This window comes from Podarcis erhardii, assembly GCF_964252035.2.
Source record: "Podarcis erhardii genome assembly, chromosome: 15".
Lineage (NCBI taxonomy): Eukaryota > Metazoa > Chordata > Lepidosauria > Squamata > Lacertidae > Podarcis > Podarcis erhardii.
In genome coordinates, this window is record NC_138505.1 from 14,359,334 (window position 1) to 14,379,039 (window position 19,706).

At 46.4% G+C, this 19,706-nt stretch overlaps 1 protein-coding gene across 1 annotated transcript in view; it reads left to right on the forward strand.

Moving 5' to 3' along the window:
• RELA (RELA proto-oncogene, NF-kB subunit) overlaps positions 1-19,706 on the forward strand; it is a 31,733-nt gene that overhangs the window by 4,238 nt on the left and 7,789 nt on the right. Inside the window, exons 2-5 of the mRNA XM_081842929.1 lie at positions 12,789-12,830; positions 17,285-17,436; positions 18,545-18,693; positions 19,427-19,518. Coding sequence (XP_081699055.1) covers positions 12,789-12,830; positions 17,285-17,436; positions 18,545-18,693; positions 19,427-19,518 — 435 coding nt within the window. The remainder of the gene's footprint in view (positions 1-12,788; positions 12,831-17,284; positions 17,437-18,544; positions 18,694-19,426; positions 19,519-19,706) is intronic.

Here is a 19,706-nt window from a genome sequence, read left to right on the forward strand (position 1 = left end):
CTGACTTCAAGCCTGCGCTGTGCAGGGATCGGCTGCACAATTGAGTTTCCCACAGGGAGCTCAGTTGCCCAGCCAGCTGACATGTGTCTGTACCTACCTTGCATCTGATGATGCATTTGACATCTGGCGTGGGGGGGGGCGGGTGGGTGTGGTTTTGGGAAACCTGTCTTGTGAGACAAATTTGGCCCATGGGCCAAAGGTCCCCCCCCCCCCAGTTTATCCAGGTGGTGGCTGCTGCTGGGGATCTTATGCATCTCTCCCTGGAGCTGCCAAGGCATGAAGTCTGCATGCAGCTCCTTGGGCCAAGGGGTTCCAATCCTATGTATCCTATCTGAAACTCTTTTCACCAGCCCCACGTGTGCAGGAGGCGGTGTTGTAGTTAATGCAGTGGTGAAGGCAGTTGCTAGCATATAAACTAAGCAACAGGCTCTGGGGCTCTCCCGCAAAGCACTAAGCAATTTGGCATGGTGCTGTTTTTTAGAATTCAAGCCAGTGAGAAGGATTTGTTTTGGGGAAAAGCAAAACTCCGTCAGGCCTCTCCATGTCTCTGAGTCGCAGGGCAAGATAACTGGGACCTGTTCCAAAATAGGCAGGCCTAGCTACAGCATAGCTCCGAAGGCCCAAATGCCTACACCCTTATTCCTGTGCCTCAAAAGAAAAGAATGGGCAGAATTTCTGGCTTAGTTTTCCTTGTGCACCTTGACAAGGCTATGCCAGTGACCAGCCTGACAAGCAGGGACACTGTCCCTCCATTTGTTGCTGGACCAAAGCTCCCAGCATCATCTGTTGTTGCCCTTGCTGGCTGGGGCTGGTGTAGTGCAACATCTGTGGGCACCAGGCTCTTTACCTTTCCTCTAAGCCTGACCATACCTTATTTACACTGTTTGTGTGGATAAAGTGGATGGGAGCTACTAAACACATTTGCCACTCTGAGCTCTTTGGGATGAAAATACAGTGGTTCCTCCGGTTGCGGATGGGATCCGTTCCAGAGCTCCGGTTGGATCCCGAGGTTTCCGCAACCAGAGGTTTCCGCTTCTGCGCCTGTGCGCAGTGCAGTAGAGCGCTTCTGCGCATGCGGGCATGGTGAAACACTTCCGGGTTTGCCGCTTTCACAACCCGAAGTTTACATTACCCGAGGGTAACATAAGCCGAGGTGCTACTGTAATGAAATAGCTGGTGGTGAAGACAAATACAAGCTCGTGGTTGTGGAGCTTGTACAGTTTGCATTTCTGTGACCAGCGTGAAATCAGAGCTTGCTTGCTTCCATCTAGAATTAGGTGTCATTCAGTGTTAGAAGCTCAGATATCCAATTGTAAACCTAGCTTACAGAATGTCTAGGCACCATTCCCACCCCCACCCCCCAATTGATGGTGGTTGCTGTCCATTTCATTTCTGTACCACTTTATATTTTAAATGTGTTTACAACACATTAAGACATCAAATAAAACAATGCAGAATAAAACAAATCCAAGCTTCAAGGGAAATATTTCAGATCCTTCTCTAAGGGACATTTTACTTTCCCCAGTCGCCATCCTGGCATCCAGAGATCTCTACATGGTCGCAATTAGACCTGTGCCAGATGCAAAACGCGCTGGCGCCTAGCTAATTTTGTTTTTTTATATATATATAATATTTTTTATTAAGTGTTTTTTAATTACAATATAAATAAACAAACAAAAATATTACATATCATAACATATTTTCTTATCTCCTTTGGACTTCCTCACATCTCCCGCTCCTGCGTTCCAAATTATAGAAAATTTAACCAGCAATTTATCACCTTATCTCCATCCTTACTTTCTAATTTTCAATATCATATCTCAAATTTTAGATACACTTATTCCACCTCTTGAAAACTTGAACTTAACCTAATTATTATCTAAAAGTTTGTTTTCTTTAAATTTGCCTTCTTTTCATAATTCACTTCATCTTTTTTGATGATGCCAAATTGTTTCTGATCAAGCATCCTGCTTAACATTCATACATTTTACAATACTTTTGCAAATAAATCTTGAGTTTTTTCCAATCTTCTTCTACCGTCTCCTCTCCCAGGTCTCGGATTCTGCCAGTCATCTCGGCCAATTCCATGTAGTCTATCAGTTGCATCTGCCATTCTTCCAGAGTGGGTAAATCTTGAGTTTTCCAATGCTTAGCGACGAGTATCCTTGCTGCTGTTGTTGCGTAGGCGCCTAGCTAATTTTGAACACGGTGTCATTGCGAAGGGGTATGTGCATATGCTGGAGTTCATTGGAAGCTCATGGGAACAGCCTCTCTGAAAGACCCTCAGCCAGGGAATTGGTTCAAATCTGTGGCTCTTGCTTAGTGTGCAAGGGTAGTTGTGGGAGTGGGACAAATCCCTACATTCTCCAGCAGAACCTCTGTCCTCTACCTTTGGGGATGGAATGTAGGGCTCTGGCAGAGCACACACTTTGCATGAAAAATGTCCCAAGTCTAGCCGCCCACCGACATCTCAAGGCAGCAGGATTAAGTAAAACAAACACACAGCCAATCTGTGTGGACAATACTGAAGCAAATGGATCAGTGCTCTGATATGCTATAAGGCAGCTTCCTATGTTCCTATTTGGGAAGAGCTGTTGCTCAGTGGTAGAGCATGTTCTTTGCATACAGAAGGTCAATCTCCGGGAATCACTGGCACCATGCAGGGATTACATGGGGGGCGAACGATGTGGAGAAGAAAGTTTTTGAAAAGCATAATTGCAGTGCAGAAGTTGAGCTACTCTGCGTGGCTTGAGAATGTACGTAATTGGTAATTGGATTCTGACTGTCTGGGTGTAGAGACCCTGCTAAAGGTATGTGGTGGAAACCCGGTCTCTCTCTTCTCCTTTTTTTACAAATAGTGATGTCCCAGATGTGGTTTTTCTGGCTGTAATCTGCATTTGGTAGACAAATAAAATCTGACTGACGATTTCATAGAATTGTAGAGTTGAAAGGGACCACGAGGGTAATCTTTTGCAATACATGAGTCTTTTGCCCAACATGGGGCTTGAACCCACAACCCTGAGATTAAGAGTCTCGTGCTCTCTACCAGCTGAGATACGGACAATAATGGGGTGAGGGGGCTGCACCATTGTGCCCACAAACATGCTCCTCTCACATCTGCACATTTGATGTGCATTAGAAGGAGTTCTATGTACGGTAGTTGTACTGATGCATGTGTGGAGCTTCGTGTGGGATGGGGCCCTGATTGGGCAAGGCTCTCTCCTCAGGAGCTCTGTACACTCAAAGCAAATCGGCACATATATAGAATGTGTGTGCATCAGGTCTGTATGTTAAAACTCAATAAGAAATGTTTTGGAGGGAAATATGTACTTAATGTCAAATGCATGGAATTGAGGGGGGGGGGATGGTGGGAGAGGGGCTAGCTCACACGCTCCCCCAACCCCCCTCTGCACATTCTTTGAAGTCTCCCTTGCGAGTCCAGATTTGCATATATGAGTTTGGCAAGGAAGTTGTTCCAGGCTATAAACCAGGATTCTTAGGTAATAGGAACAGGGAAGGTCCATCTTTGCCTGTAACTGGGAAGAGCCAATAGCCAGATTGGCAGTATACTGGTCTTTGTTGGGCAACGGTCTGTCTGGCTGCAAGGCAGCTCTTTAAGGAGGGCCTAAATGGCACAGGGAGAGCCTAGCCCTAGACCTAAAGTGGGTGGTGTGCCAGGAGAGGATGGGAAGATTCAAGGACAATCAAAGAAACATTTAAGCATTTCAGTATAATATAGTTTTTGTTTTCCAGTGTATTTCATATCAACAAAAAAAACCTGATGTGCCTCAAGCCAGTTTTTGCTCAAAAAAAAGTTTGAGAACCACTTGCCTAGACTTTGCATGTAGGTTCAGTCTCCTGGCGCTTGGCTCTCAGGTAGCAGAGCTATTGAATTACAGGATGGAACCTGCTCCCACAAGTTGTGGCAATGGCCACTCAGCTGGATGGCTTTGTACGAGAATTAGACAACATGAACTTGGAGGATAAAGGTATCATTGGCCACCAGCCACAATGGCTGTGATCTTTGCTGTTGGAGGCACTTGGCCTCTGGACACCAGTTGCTGGGAATGGCAGCTGTGGAGAGCACTGTTGCATTTGGGTCCTGCTTATGGGTTTGCCATGGTGGGGATCCAGTAGGTCCCTGTGAGAACAGGATGCTGGACTAGGTGGGCCCCCTTTGAACCTGGTCCAGTAGACGTTGATATGCACCACCGCCAGTCCCGAGACCCTGAAGAAGCTCTGTCAGTTAAGGTAGGAAAATCCTGTGTGCTAACTCTCCATTCTCCTTAAGTCCTTGCCTGCTCACCATAGGTGAGAAGGAAGGGCATGCAGATGAGTGAGCTGGCTGGTAGAAGGTCTTCTGTACCTTTTAACTTCATTATGTTTGTATCCCACCTTTTCTTTAAGGAACTCAAGGTGGCATACATGCTTCTAACCGCCCCCCCTTACCATTTTATTCTCACAACAGCCCTTTGAGGGAGGTTGGACAGAGAGATAGTGACTGGCCCAAGGTCACCCAGATTGGGCTTCATGCCTGAGTGGGGATTAGAACTCTGGTCTCCCAGGTCCTAGTCTGACATTCTAACCACTACACCAGGGCAGTAGGAATGCAGTGGACTGCTTCAGGAAGGACGGAGCTCTCAGTCTTTTTTTCTATCTGCTCCCCAGCAGGCTAGTTTTGCATTTATTGCAAGGTAGCAGCTCAACATAAAAAAAAAAAACAACTAAGTTCATGGCCACTGATCCCATCACCTCCTGGCAAATAGAAGGGGAAGAAATGGAGCCAGTGAGAGATTTTACTTTTTGGGCTCCATGATCACTGCAGATGGCAACAGCAGTCACGAAATTAAAAGACGCCTGCTTCTTGGGAGAAAAGCAATGACAAACCTAGATAGCATCTTGAAAAGCAGAGACATCACCTTCCTGACAAAGGTCCGTATAGTTAAAGCTATGGTTTTCCCAGTAGTGATGTATGGAAGTGAGAGCTGGACCATAAAGAAGGCTGATCGGCGAAGAATTGATGCTTTTGAATTATGGTGCTGGAGGAGACTCTTGAGAGTCCCATGGACTGCAAGAAGATCAAATCTCTCCATTCTTAAGGAAATTAGCCCTGAGTGCTCACTGGAAGGACAGATCCTGAAGCTGAGGCTTCACCTAATGAGGCTCACCTCATGAGAAGGGAAGACTCCCTGGAAAAGACCCTGATGCTGGGAAAGATTGAGGGCACAAGGAGAAGGGGACGACAGAGGATGAGATGGTGGGACAGTGTTCTCGAAGTTACCAGCATGAGTTTGACCAAACTGCGGGAGGCAGTGGAAGACAGGAGTGCCTGGCGTCCATGGTGCCACGAAGAGTCGGACACAACTAAATGACTAAACAACAAGCAGCAGCTTTTTTGGGTAGACTGACATGGGTCCGCTTTCTCTCTCTCCTTTCTGATAAATGACACAATAACTCCTTGCAGATCATAGAAACTGTTTGCAAAGTGGTAGTCAGTGAGAGACCCTCTGAGCATGTGCAGTGAAAGCCCGTCAGTAGGTCTTCCAGATCAGAGTATGGATCATGAGGTAGATTTGAATCCTGGCACCTTCTATTTCCTTACCTAAAAAAAAAAAAGTTTAGTCACTCTTTCTCCATGTACACTCATTTACACACACCTGCATGCACCTTTCTTTTTTAAAGAAGAGAATAATGTAGAATTATGGCGTTTCTACAATTCATTTGCATTCCATATCCCTTAGGCAAGAAATACCCTTGGTTATTCTCCCTTCTTTTCCCTTTTCTCTTGTAAGATCGAGCCCGGTCCCCGTTTCTTAAAGCTTGTGTTTTCTGTCAGCGTTTGGGTATCTGGAAATGTGTCTCTCTCAAACTTCCTCTTTTTGGGGCCCGAAACAAAGAACATTATGTGTCTGTTTTTGAAACTCAATTTTCCTTGGGGCGGGGGGCTGTCTCAGCTTCTGCATTGTGTGGTATGCCTGTGTGTTGTTGTTCAGTTTTGTTTTCCTAAGGGGAAACTGTGTAAGGTCTCATTCAGCAGAAACCCCAACAGTGTGTTTTGTGGCACCTTAAAAAAGACTGAAGCAGATTTGCTGTGGCATCAGGTGGCGCAAGAGCCAGTGTGGTTAGGAGTGTCTGACCAGGGCTGGGGAGGGTAGGTTCAGAAGCCATGGGTTGGCTCCGCTACCAGTCTTATGCAGACGAGATCCATTGAAGTCAATAGACGTGACTAGCATAGGCTCATTGCATTGGGTCTATGCTGAGTAGAACTTAGTTGGATTCAACCCCATGTAGCCATGAAGCTCTCCTACTGGGTGACTGTGTGTGTGTGTGTGTGTGTGTGTGTGTGTGTGTGTGTGTGTAAGAACCTTTTTCACCCCAAGGGCCGCATTCCTTTCTGGATAACTTTCCTGGGGCCACACACAGTGTTTGAAATTAGCGGGTGCATTTTGCACCTGACTATCAGCCACTTAGGGATGTGGGTGGCACTGTGGGTTAAACCACAGAGCCTAGGAGTTGCCGATCAGAAGGTCGGCGGTTCGAATCCCAACAACGGGGTGAGCTCCCGTTGCTCGGTCCCTGCTCCTGCCAACCTAGCAGTTCGAAAGCACGTCAAAGTGCAAGTAGATAAATAGGCACTGCTCCACCGGGAAGGTAAATGGTGTTTCCGTGCGCTGCTCTGGTTTGCCAGAAGTGGCTTAGTCATGCTGGCCACATGACCCGGAAGCTGTACGCCGGCTCCCTCGGCCAATAAAGCGAGATGAGCTCCGCAACCCCAGTCGGCCATGACTGGACCTAATGGTCAGGGGTTCCTTTACCTTTTTATCAGCCACTTGTGACCAAGTGGAGATGACTGGGCGCCAGGCTGGTTGGTGCCTGACATCTCCACCCTCTGGACGTGCATGTTTAGGGATCCTTGGATCTTGACTGCTTTCACAGCACTAGCAACACATCCTGTAGAACTCTATCCATTATAGTTTAGTTGCACAATCAGATAAAGTCAGGAACCAAAATGCCTTTTTCTGTGCAGCCCGAGCAGGAGCAGTGAACAACGTTGTAGTTCATTGTTGTAGCTTGTCTTCACTTACCCCACCCCACTGCCCTGCTCGCAATTTCGAAGAATATTCTTATGTTATGAATGGTCCACGTCACCATTAAGAAAAATAGATATGTGCACTGTCCCTGGATCAAGTGACTTTCAGTGGGTACAACCCATAGTGGTTCAGTGCTGGAAGCCGGTTTTGGACTACAATTCCCATCGTCCCTGACTACTGGTCCTGCTAGCTAGGGAAGATGGGAGTTGTAGTCCAACAACACCTGGAGTCCCAAGTTTGGGGAAACCCTGGTCTGAAGGCACATGAGGCTGTACCACTTCGCTGAAGCTAAGCAGGTATGGGTCTGCTCTGCACTTGGGTTTTCAACTGTTTGGGATCCCCATTTGTGCTTCGCTCTGAGTTGCATGATGGGAGAAAGTTGCCTGGCATGCAGTGATGGGTTACATTCCTTGTCCTTATTCGAACTGGCGACGTATCAGCATGAGAACAAAGAAGAAATACCAGACCATTCAGTCGCGTTTTCTTGAGACTTGCACAGCTCAGATTTGTATTTCCAATTTATATGGTCAGAAATAGACCTTAACCCAGGCTCCCCCTTCCCTTTTTAACTTTTCCCTATTTTTCTTTATGTTGCTTTGGTTGCGTTATCTTTCGTAAAGTGACAAATGTGGTGAATTCATGGAGGATAAGACTGTCAGCGGCTACTAGCCAAAATGACTATGTTCTGCCTCCATGCGGAAGGCAGTACTCCTCTGAGTAAGACTGAGTGGAACTGCAAGTGGGGAGAGCCGCTCTTGCCCCCAGGTCCTCTTGGTGGGCCTCTGAGCCTGGTCCAGCAGTGCCCTCTTTTTATGATCGGAAACCAAGGAAATAGAACAAAATGTAACTGCAAGAAATGTATTTTGAATATTCAGGAACTATGCTCTACATGTTCCGTTTGGATTGTTGATATAAACATCAACACCATATATCTTAAGCACGTGACTTCTCCCAAAGAAGCCTGGGATTTGTAGTTTAGCCTCACACCCAACACCCGTAACAGACTACAGTTCCCAGGAAGCCATGTGCTTTAAATGTAGGGTTTCAGGTGGGTTTCAGGTTGAGAGAAAGAGAGAGACTTGACTTGCCCTCACCAATCCAGAGGCTCACGGCTGGGCAGGGCAACTGCATTTGGATTTTCTACGCTTAAAGCCCCAGCTGCCTTGCTCTGTAGTTCTGCACACTTGTGCGTCAATCAGTATAGCTGAGATTGTGTTTAAAAAGAGAGATAAATTAATGTTCTATGTCTAGGTTTTATTTAAACTTTGCACCCAGTAGAGCCAGTTTTTCCAGCTGCAACAAAACATTGCAAAGATGTGCATGAGAGCTTAGTTTAGCACCCTTAATTTTTACTATTTTGCTAGACACAGGCTGGTAGTTTTATCTGGCCGCCTTGCTGTCACCTGAGACATTGGCAGCCATTGCCCGGCCTCTTCCAAGCCTGCCTTTGAAGCCATAAGGACTAGAAACTTGTGTGTTCATGCATTTTCTCTCTCTCTCTCTCTTTAAATCCAGGAAGCTTAGTTCAGCACCCTTTTACCACCTTCAGAGCGTTTTTTTCTGTGCTGCAGGGTAACCACAGCCTCTGGTAGGGCAGTCCAGCCTTTTGATCTTTTTCTTCTTGGCGTTACTTAACATTAGCAGTTTTAGCTTCCGTTTCACATAGGGGAGGCCCACATTTGTATCCTGGCCTCTGGTTGTTGTGTGCGTGCAAGCGAGCCTGCAGTTCCATGACACACAGGCCTGCCTCCCACCTTTTTCTCTTTTCTTTCTATCGCTCTCTGCGGGTGGCTGCAATGGACCAGTGGGGAGGAAGTCTTTATTCCAGAAGAAAGAAAGAAAGAAAGAAAGAAAGAAAGAAAGAAAGATAAAAAGCATGCTTGAAAGTCTTCCACCTATTAGGCCGGACCTCCTGACATGCACTAAACAAAAAGGGGTGGGGAAACCTCTCTGGCCTGGAGGCTGAATGTGGTTCAGCATGCCTCCCTTCTGGGCTTGAGACTCTTCCCCAGCCTGTGGCCTTCACTTGCCCTGGTTTTTTCCCTCCTCCAGAACTTGTGTCTGTCTGAAATGTGTCCTAGACCTGTGTCTTGCTTGCCTGGATGGAGAGAAGTGGGGGTGCTGACCTCTCGGCTTTGGTGTGGCTGGAATATAGCTGGAATTGTGCCTTCCATACATATTTCTCTGCCCACCACTGGGATGTGGCCCCTGGAAGGCTGCTTGCAAGGGAATTTGGCCCTTGGGCTGTAGAGGTTTTCCCTGCCCTAGGAGTTTTGGGGCTCTGGCAGGGTGGGCTCTGGCAAGGGACCCCTCAGTTAAACCCAGCTCCATAAATACTAAGCACAAGGTGTTCCAGATTTACTGTGCCAAAGTACAGAACGTACAGGCTTTAATCAGACCTTGTGAAATAAACATAAGAACTCTTTTTTTTATCTTGAAGAGCAGGAGAAAAACACTTAAAAGTGGTGGCTTGGTAGCTGTTCGTTGGAACTCACCGGGGAGATTTTTAGTGAGAAATTGCAGAGAAACAGCTTGTTAACACAGCCAGCTGTTGCTATGTTGTACAGAAGTTTCTTTTGGAAAACTGGGAAAGATTAGACGAAACTGATCCCTCATTCAGACATCTCAAAAAAAGTGGCTGCGACTTACCTCGTTCCATTTGTACCTGTTTGAGTAGAGCCATGGGTTTCTGAGTATGTGCAGAATTCCTTGCAGAAAGGAGGTTCTGGAAGGGGGGTATAAGGCAGGAATGGGGGAGCCTGTGGCCTTCTGGATGTTGTTGTACTCCGAAGTCCCATCAGCCCCAGCTAGCATGGCCAGTGATCATAGGAACTGTAGTCTAGCAACAACTTCCACCCCCATTGTAAGTCCTTGCAGGGCCTTGAGTCACCTGATTTGAATGGCTCCAATGGTGTTTCACATACTTATATGAATTTGAGATCAGTAAAAGCCTGCCTCCTTCCTTGGAGAAGAGTGTGGTATCAACCAGTGACAAAATCTGTGAAATTAAATATTGTAAGGAGCCAATCAGAAATTTACTTAAAAGTAATCTAACCTAGAGGGTTCCCTTCTAAATGGCTCTGAACATATACTACAGAATAACAAGCCACTTCAGACCAGTTGGCCTATTGTAAAAAAGGAGAGGATTAAACTAGATTAGACATAAAAACCTAAGGTATCTGTTCTCTATCTTGGAAGCTTTGTGTGGAAGTTCCAGCTCCCAAACACGCTTTTGTGATCTTCAGCCAGTCCAGACTAGAGACCCATTTCTGACTGCAAACCAGCCCATCTTTCACATTTTCACTTTTGATTTAAACTTAATAGTACCAGGCAGTGTCTTGCCACACTGAGGTATTGGCATGCTAAGAAGTGAAGCTGTATTCCAAGTATTGTTAGTCAGGCTTCGGAACACTTTTAATAGTTGTATCCTCTTTTGATTTCTGGGGGTTTTCTCTTCAGTGAAGGCTATGGTAGACATTAAGCAAGGGGCAAGTCATGCTCAGTTCTTTCTTTAAATAAATTTTATTAAAAGATTTTCCTGGTTTACAAAAGTACATGCATTGTCTCTTTTTTCAGGTTGTAGAGTCTCTTTGTTACAGATCAGTTACATTTGATATGAGACATTAGTGTTGTATGCAGTATAAGGTTGGTGAAGGGGGGTGAAACATTCTTTTACATGGTGTACGTGTGGGGTTTTGTGTCAGCATCAACTGGGTAGGTTCTCTTCCTATTCGCTAATTACATTTCCTCAGTAGTGAAGTCATGCTCACTTTTACAATGGTTGCGTTTTCTTAATCAGAAAGCCTTTCTGTCACTTTCTCGCTTTCCATAACTTTCACCACCTCCTTTCTCATTTCTTCTCTATTTAGCTACTTCTACTTTTTCTCCTGCATCGCTAGTCTTGCCTTCCCCCCCCCTCTCAGTTTCCACCTTCTCTTTGCTCTCGCCTTCTTTTGCCATCTTTTCTATCACCAGGTATCTTCCTGTTGCCCCTTTCTCTCTTGCTCATCCCTTCTTCCACATTCTCCTTACCTTCTCAAAACACTTTTTGCCCTTTATTTTTCTTGCCTTTTTCTACTTCCTTTCACCTGTGGGTATTCCTGTCTCTCTTCTCCCTTTCCTTTCTACTCTGCTTACTTTCCTCCCCCGTGTCGCCTTCTCTGCCAGTTCAGTTTACCACTCTGTGGACTCTTGCTGCCCCCCCCCCCCATGTCAACTTTCCGGAAATCAGGATGAATAGGATTTCTGGGAAAGGTTCATCACCCTCATAATACAGGTGGCAGCTGTACTTTGTTTCCCCTTTATCGGATGATGGGAAAATTCCTCAGATTCTCACATACTGAAATGTGTGTGTGTGTGTGTGTGTGTGTGTGTGTGTGTGTGTTGGGGGAACCACAATTGTGGGAGAGTTAATTCCCCCCTCCCCAGACTAAAATTAGGTTTGGGGAGAATCTGTTGACTACAACGAGGTCGCCAGTGTGGTGTCAGGTGGCGCTCTTTCAGTCTTTCTCCTGGTGCTCCAAAGCCTCTGAGCATGCACACGGACACACACATGGTATTGTTGACCCTTGGCCATAAGGTAGCGAGCACAGTTACTTTTTAAAGGGGTAAAAAAGGTCCACAGGCCTTAAGCAGGAAGCTGGAAAAGTGACTCTCTTCCCCACTTCCTCTTTCAGCTTTATGTGCTTTTCGAGGTTCAGTGTAAGTCAGCCGGATCCAACTTTTACCCTGATCACTTGGAAGCATGAAGTGCACGCGTATCTTTTCTTTCCCGTGTTTCGGGAGAAGAGACGCAAAGGGGGTAGCAGCACCCACAGCGCTCGCTTGAAAATCAGAGTGCGCCGACATGGCCTGAAAAAGTTGGCTGCCAGTCAGAGGGTTCTTTTCAAGCCTCATTGCAAACACGGAATAAATGGGAGGCCTCTGTGATCATTTGGAGAGTGGAGGCAAAGCATCCTTATATCCTAATGCCTGCTGGGGAGGTGGACACCGAGCTGATCCTGTTAAGCAAGAGTGCAGGCTTGGGATCATTTCCTTAACTGCATAGTCTCAAGTGATCATGAGCAACACACCTTTTGCTTGGCAGACCGCAGCGGTTGAAGTAACGGCTGAAGTCTTTACAAGGCTAATGCTGGGTGGTCAAGCTGTGTGGAGTTGCTGCCTGTGTATGGATTATGTATTGAGTAAGACATGGCATTCAGTTGCTGGTGGAGGGGGGGACTGTAGCTCAGTGGCAGAGCACCTGAACGTCCCTGGTTGAACCCCTAGCATCTCCAAGTACAGCTGACAGGTTCCTGTCTGAAACCCTAGTGGAGAGCCCCTGCTGGTGCAGATGCCATTATTTTTGCCATCATAATATTATCTTTATCATTATCATCATGACTGGAATTCATATCCTTCCTTCTCCACAAGGCTCCAGGGAAGGTCACAACAACATGCAAATACAATTTACAAATGGAAGAACAGGGTAGGTCCTAAAACATACCTCTAATATCAAAGGCCAGGTTAAAGAGTTGTGTCTTCAGCAGGTAACAGCAGCAATACAGTGAAGGTGCCAAGTGTGCTTCCCTGGGGAGGGAATTCTGCAGCTTTAGGGCTGCTGATGGCCCAGTGATCTGACTCTTTATAAGCAGTTTCCTAGGTTCGTGCTTTCCACAGTTGTTCATGCTGGTGTTTTCTTTTCTTTCCTTCCTCCAGATCTCCTGCCGTTGTTGTTGCAACATAACTGGGGTCTTCCAGGTAAGTGGCATGTCTTGGTTTCGTGTTGTTGTCATTCATATCACAAATGACAGTATTTCCTGGGAAGTTTTGAATTGGGGAAGGAGGAGGATAGTGCCCCTCAATTTTCCACTTCCTTAATGGAAGGAGATGGGATTTAAGCTTTTCTTAGAACTTATTATTCGTTTCAGAATAACACAACCTGATACCACGCACTTTGCTTATGTTATTTATTTTATTTAAAAGCATTTATAAACTTAATAAAGATCTAAGTTGTAGTGTTGTTTTTGTTTAAGAAAAAGTAGAAGCCCCGTGGCACTGAATTTACAAATGTTTATAACCTTTATGTTCTTCCTAAAACAAAAAAGTACCCTAATTTACAGTGATTTTAGATTTTATTAGTATCGTATTGGTATCTTTTGAAGCATTTTGTAAATATGTTCACTACTCGTGGTTTTATGTTTCACCTCAAGGAGTTTTATTTCTGCAAGCAAGAGCAGAAATAGTGTTCCCATTGCAGTGGTTTCGAACACTAGTTTCAGAACTGCATTGGCCCCCGAGGGCTGCTTTAAAGGAATCCCATATGAAGGCATGACTTAAGCAAAAAATATTCAGTAACATGCTTTCCCAGACTTTTCACCATTTCTTTGTCTGTTAAAATACCGGTGTCGGGCCACCTGTTGCAAGACTTCTTAGACAAACTCAAAAAAGTCAGTTCAGAAAAAAACAGAGGCATGTTCTGAAACACTGAGATTTCCTATATCACTCATTTGAAGTGGTAAAGGGGCTGTCATAAAAAATATAATAAATGCAGGAGTAGGATTTATGGTGGTGAGAAAGGAAAAATCTTTAATTGCTGAGTGCTGTTGGCACCAGAAATTCAGCGATCCAGCTTTACGCAGTAATATATTTACTCTCCAAGAATCGGAGGATACAGTATTTGTGAATTTCCTCTACTATGAGCTAGATCTTTTTGTCCAGGATCCTATTCTGGGGTTCAGGATCCTGTCCTGGACACTGTACTGCTCCTGAAGCCATGCACACCTTTGGTATATGATTTTTAGCGTTCTAAGAGATGGCCCCTCTGTTTCTTTTACTGCATCCCTTACATCTGACTGTAAAAAATGCCGAGTCAGGAGTTAAAAGTTTTTCCAGGTAGAGAGATAGTGATTGGCTGGGGCGGGGAGTAGTTGTTGGGCATGTATAATTGGTGGTGGTGGAGCTTCTCACATGGGTTGGCTGAGCTGCCTTGTAATGTTGTGGAATGTTGCTCCAGCAGGGCAGGGAACAACTGTTGGAATGCTTGCAGTCGCTGTCTGGCTTCTGTGACGCAAGGGGCAACGGTCAAGAGACAGACAAACATGTAAACCTCACCTGGGGTGACTAGAAGAGCAGAAATAAGTTGTGGGCCAAGCTAAGGAGAGCAGGGGCTTATTGGATTTTGAATAAATCAGTTTCTGATTTCTAAGTCCTAATTCCCATCTTGGCTGGGAGGTTCTGTGACTGGAGCAGAGAGAAATGACTTCTAGTCCTTGTTTCCTGGCTTCACAGTGTCGGTGGAGGGTGAGGTCATTGATTTCTGGTGGATGTGGATCCTGCTGTACTGCCTCTCCCTGTTGTGGGGATTTCCCCTGTCTTGGGAGAGTTCTCTAGCTTCTCAGGTTGATCCGCCCTGCATTTTAATTCTTTTTTAATAGCCCGGGCGAAGGAGTCTGGCGCAGGTAACACAGGGGTTACTGATTCTGCCAAGCAAAACAGATGGGTCAGGCCACAGTTTGGGAGGGGTGGGGCCTCTGTCCCTGCACAGTGGAAAAGGCAGTTACCATCTGCTGCCAAGCTTGGCTGGACTTTGCTTGTGCCTGTGACTTAATCTAGTAGAAAAAGAAAAATTCCTGTATTGCTTCAAAGCTTGGATCGGGAAATCCCCAAGTTTGGGAGGGGGAGGGGGGAAGTTGACTCCCAGAGGAAACAGTGTGAGAGCACAGGACAGAGTAAAAACAGGGCCCCTTTTGACAAGGGGGGGGGGCAGGAGGGGACACACATAGGCCTGCCTGTGTGACTTTGGGAACATTCCTTTCTCTGTCCAGGCAGAAAGTTGGCAGGCAGTTCTTAATTTTCAGGGAAAGTACCTTTTGTTGTTGCTGCAAATCCCAGCAAGGGACAACTGCATTTAGGGGGATTGGAATAAGGTGGAGAGGCTGTTTCTTCTTTCTCTCTTAAATGAAAAGTATTGAGAGTCAGCCGTTCGCAAGGTGTGATGTGTACCTAGGGGCACTTTGCCCACCACCAAGAGGGCTCAGGCTTCTGATAACACTCACATTCATTTAAAAACCACTGTATGAAATGCCTCAAAGCAATTTGTTATTAACAATATTTTTTAAAAAATCATATATGAAACTATTCCAAATCCACATTCGAGGGGCGGGGAGCACAAAAGGCTCGTTGGAAAAGGAAAACCTTCAGTGGCGTCAAAAATACAGTGGTACCTTGGGTTAAGTACTTAATTTGTTCCGGAGGTCCGTTCTTAACCTGAAACTGTTCTTAACGTGAAGCTGCCAGAGCACAATTTCTGTTCTCATCCTGAAGCAAAGTTCTTAGCCCGAGGTACTATTTCTGGGTTAGCAGAGTCTGTAACCTGAAGCGTATGTAACCTGAGGTACCACTGTATGTATTTATCAGGAGCTTCTCTCCCAAAAGCCATTCCCCTCCGCTCGAATGTTGGATCTAGTTGGGGGAAAGAAAGTCTGTATGCACTGAAACAGCTGTTTAGAGCTGACAGCTAGCGTTGGGGTTTGGCTTGGATTAAAGCCCCGTCTCAGCACTATACATGCATTACTTATTTCACTCATTCATTGCATTTATATATCTCCTTTTCTTCAAGGGGGTGTACGTGGTTCTCCCTGTCATTTAATCCTCACAACAGCCCGGTGTGGCAGGTTAGGTACACAGTCATGGCTTTCCCACCCACATCCCGAGCATCCTGGGAACTGTAGGTGGTGGTTTTTTTAAGGGTGCTGAGGGTTGTTAGGAGACCCCTGTTTCTCCTCACAGAGCCACAATTCTCTGAATTCCAAGTGAAGAGGGGTTGACTGTGGAGCCATGCTGGGAACTGAACCTCTGGGAGGGAAATAGGGGTCTCCCCATAGCTCGTATCCCTCTTAACAAACTACAGTTCCCAGGAGTCTTTGGGGGAAGCCGTGTGTGCTTAAAGTGGTATGGTGCTGCTTTAAATGTGTAGTGCAGATGAGGGATAAACTGGAGATGGGGAAGTCGTTGCTCTCCAGATGTTCCTGGACTAAGGTTCCCATTTCCCCTGACCATTGGGCATGCTGGCCAAGGCTGATGAGAGCTGGAGCCCAGCAATGCCTGGAAAGTCACAGGTTCCCCATCCTTACTTCAGACCATATTCTGGGGGTCCCAACACCATCTCCCCATTGCGGGATTAAAGCCTGGCACCAAAGAGAAATTGAATTAACTTGGGAGAGAAGCCTGTCATTTTCATTTTAGGAATGGGGTGGCTTTCATTAATAGCTCATTTTTTATTTAGCAAGGTTTCTGTAATATGATAAAAACAGTAGGCGTAATGCAGTTCTCAAAATACAGATAAAATCAACAGGTGTGAGAGCAAATAAACTAACAGTGATAAAATTGCATGTCTTAGCAGGCTGTGCTACACAACAAAAACAGTTTTAGCCGGTGTTGAAAGCAGTGCAATGCAGGTGCCTGACTAACATTAGTATTATTTGCTATTGATGAGGTGATTATCACTGAAAGAATCGAAGCACTTGGATTTGTTGGTGTGAGCTCACACCTCCAGAGTTGGTGAGAATCTATGTATAGGGCATTGTATTTTATTATTATTTTTTGTATGTAACTTACCTGTTAGTTAGTATTTCCCTGTTTATTTTTATTATTATCAAACCTTTATTAGGCATTATGCAAATAAAACCATAAAAGAGAAAATAACATATAAAAGCCTTGAAATGTATATAAAAAAGGCAGCAGATGGCTACATACATATATATATATATACATTTCCCTGTTTTGTGTTTGTAATGCTTGCCCTTGAAAATAATAAAAATTTCTACACACACACACACACACAGAGAGAGAGAGAGAGAAGCATTTATCAACTGCAGCCTGGCTTGTTTCAAAAACACACAATAGCCAAGTGTTTCTGGCTTCTGTAGGGGGGTGTCTCTTGATTCTCTTGATCTCTCCACCTGAGAGTCCTGTTTTAATTGCTGTTTCTGTGGGATTGATTCATTGTGTATTTTAATCACGGATGCTTTTCATGTTTTAGTGGGGGTGCGTTCACATTTTCATGTCTGCACACCTGTTTTTTATGCTCTGAAAACCACTTTGAGTCCTGTTTTCGCATTGAGTGGTGTATAAATGAAAAACGACAACAATTGGTAGGATTTACTAACAATTTATATAATACTAATATAGGTGCATCTTTTGTCTCCCTCCAGACCCTCCCGCAAGCAGCACTCCTGTCGTGGAGATAATTGAACAGCCCAAGCAGCGCGGCATGCGTTTCCGCTACCAGTGCGAAGGGCGGTTGGCTGGCTCCATTCCCGGGGAGCGCAGCACAGACACCACCAAGACCCACCCCACCATCAAGGTCAGCCCCACAGCACTTGGGAGTGGGGTGGGGGGTTCTTCTAGAAATAAGTGTTACTTAGAAGTCTTTGGGGGGTTGAGGGATTGAAGCAGGGCTTGTATGTGTGGTCATGGGAGTGTGAATTTCAGAATAAAAGGCATTGTTTTAAGGATACAGTCATACCTAGGATTACAGACGCTTCAGATTGCGTTTTTTCGGGTTACGGACCCGCCAAAACCCAAAAGTACCAGAACGGGTTACTTCCGGGTTTCTGCGGTCACGCAAGCACAGAAGCACTAAATCGCAACCCGCACGTGCGCAGACGCGCTGCTGCGGGTTGCAAACGCTGCGGGTTGTGAACATGCATCCCACACAGATCACATTCGCAACCTGAGCATCCACTGTACTTTAATGGCCCTTTGCGGAGGTGAAGCCCCTGACACCGACTGGTGTGCTGGCATGGAGTGATCATAAACATTCCAGGCTCTTGGTGGAGAAAGAGGTCATGTGTCATTCTGCGGGAGGGTAGGACTCATACCAACGGCTTGCAAGTTTCAAGAATGGAGATTCCAACTAACCATCAGGAAGAACTTTCTGACAGTCAGATCTGTATGGACAATGGAGTGGACTCCCTCTGGGAGTTGTGGACTCTCCGTCATTGGAGGTTTTTAAGTGGAGGTTGGATGGCCATCTGTTGTATATGATCTAGTTCAGATTCCTGCATTACAGGGGGCTGAACTGGATGACCCTCAGGGGTCCTTTCCAACTCTACAATTCTGGGGTTCTATGACTCTTGGGGGTTTCAGGCAGCCCTACCTGGAGATGCCAGCGGGGATTGAATCATGCAAGGCAGTTGCTGTACCTGCCACTGAGGTACATATCCCCATTTCTGCAGTGCAGGGAAGGCCGTACGACCCTACTCTGCAAGGTTACTGTGAACACTGGACTTAAGAGATGCTGAAGCAGTAGCAGCAGCTCTCCAGGGTTTCAGGGGCGCAAGGTGTCTCTCCCAGTCCTTCCTGGAGATGCCATTGGGGATGGAGCCAAGGGCCTCCCACATGCCAAGCAGATGCTCTGCCTCCGAGCTGCAGCCTTTGCCACACATCAGCTCCCCGCCTTTTGCTTTCAGATCCACAACTATACAGGCCCAGGCAAGGTCCGCATTTCGCTGGTCACCAAGGAGGTCCCCTACCGGCCCCACCCGCACGACTTGGTGGGGAAGGACTGCAAAGAAGGCTATTATGAAGCAGAGCTGTCTCCAGAGCGCTCCATCCACAGGTGAGCGGATGTGGGAAGGGGAGAGAGCTGGGTATCTGCCCCCACCCCCGGTCTTTTTCTCTGGCCATTTGGGAGGATGATTTGGGGGTGGGTGTTTGTTTATTTGCATCAACCGCTAGCCATTGCCGTCTGCAAACAAAAGTGCAAACATAAGCACAACTTGAGGGATGAAGCTGCCAAACTAAATGAACAACTGCAGTGTCTCAGAGAGCGTATCTTTGCCCAGCCCTACGCAAAGACGCCTTTGGGGTTGAACCTGGGGCCTTCTGTGTGCAAAGCAGGTGTGCTCACTTGCTGAGCTACTGCCCTTCCGCGACCACTGCAGCTGCAAAGTCCAAAATAAAAAACTACGCAGGTTAAAACCCAAAAGGAGGTAGTTGTGGGCCATGTTTTGACGGCGGCTGCTTGAAGCTCTGCAGGTTTCACTGTCGGACATTTAACCTTGATCTGCGAGGAGAAAAGTTAGCGTGAAAAGCAGCCGGGCGGCCCAGTGCGGGTGGGGCGCTTGGCTCTTTACACGGGAGTCTGTACAAAGAATAAAGCAAGCTTAGATGGGCCAATGTTAAGAGCATCACCATCTCCACTTGAAGGTGGATGATTTGGGGTCTTCCTCGCTGGTGTTTGGGGAAGCAGCCGTGCTTCTCACCCGATGCCTTTCACCTCCTTGTGCCTCCCTCTCCCCCTCCCTCCAAGCTGCACACTGACCCCGCCTGCTCCATGTGCTTCTTCCCAGCTTCCAGAACTTGGGAATCCAATGCGTGCGGAAACGAGACCTGGACAAGGCCGTGGCCAAGCGGATCGAAACCAACAACAACCCGTTCAATGGTGAGGAGCGCTGTCGGCCGTGACAGTGGTCAAGGGCTTCGTGGGGGGCAGGGGTGTGTTGTTGGAACGTGAGAAGCTGTCTTGGACTAGCTCAGACTGTTTCTCCCACCTAGCTGTGCATGTGATGACCAGCAATGCTGCTTTGGAGTCTCCAGCAGAGAAGGGCCTTTTTTGCAACCTGCTGTCTC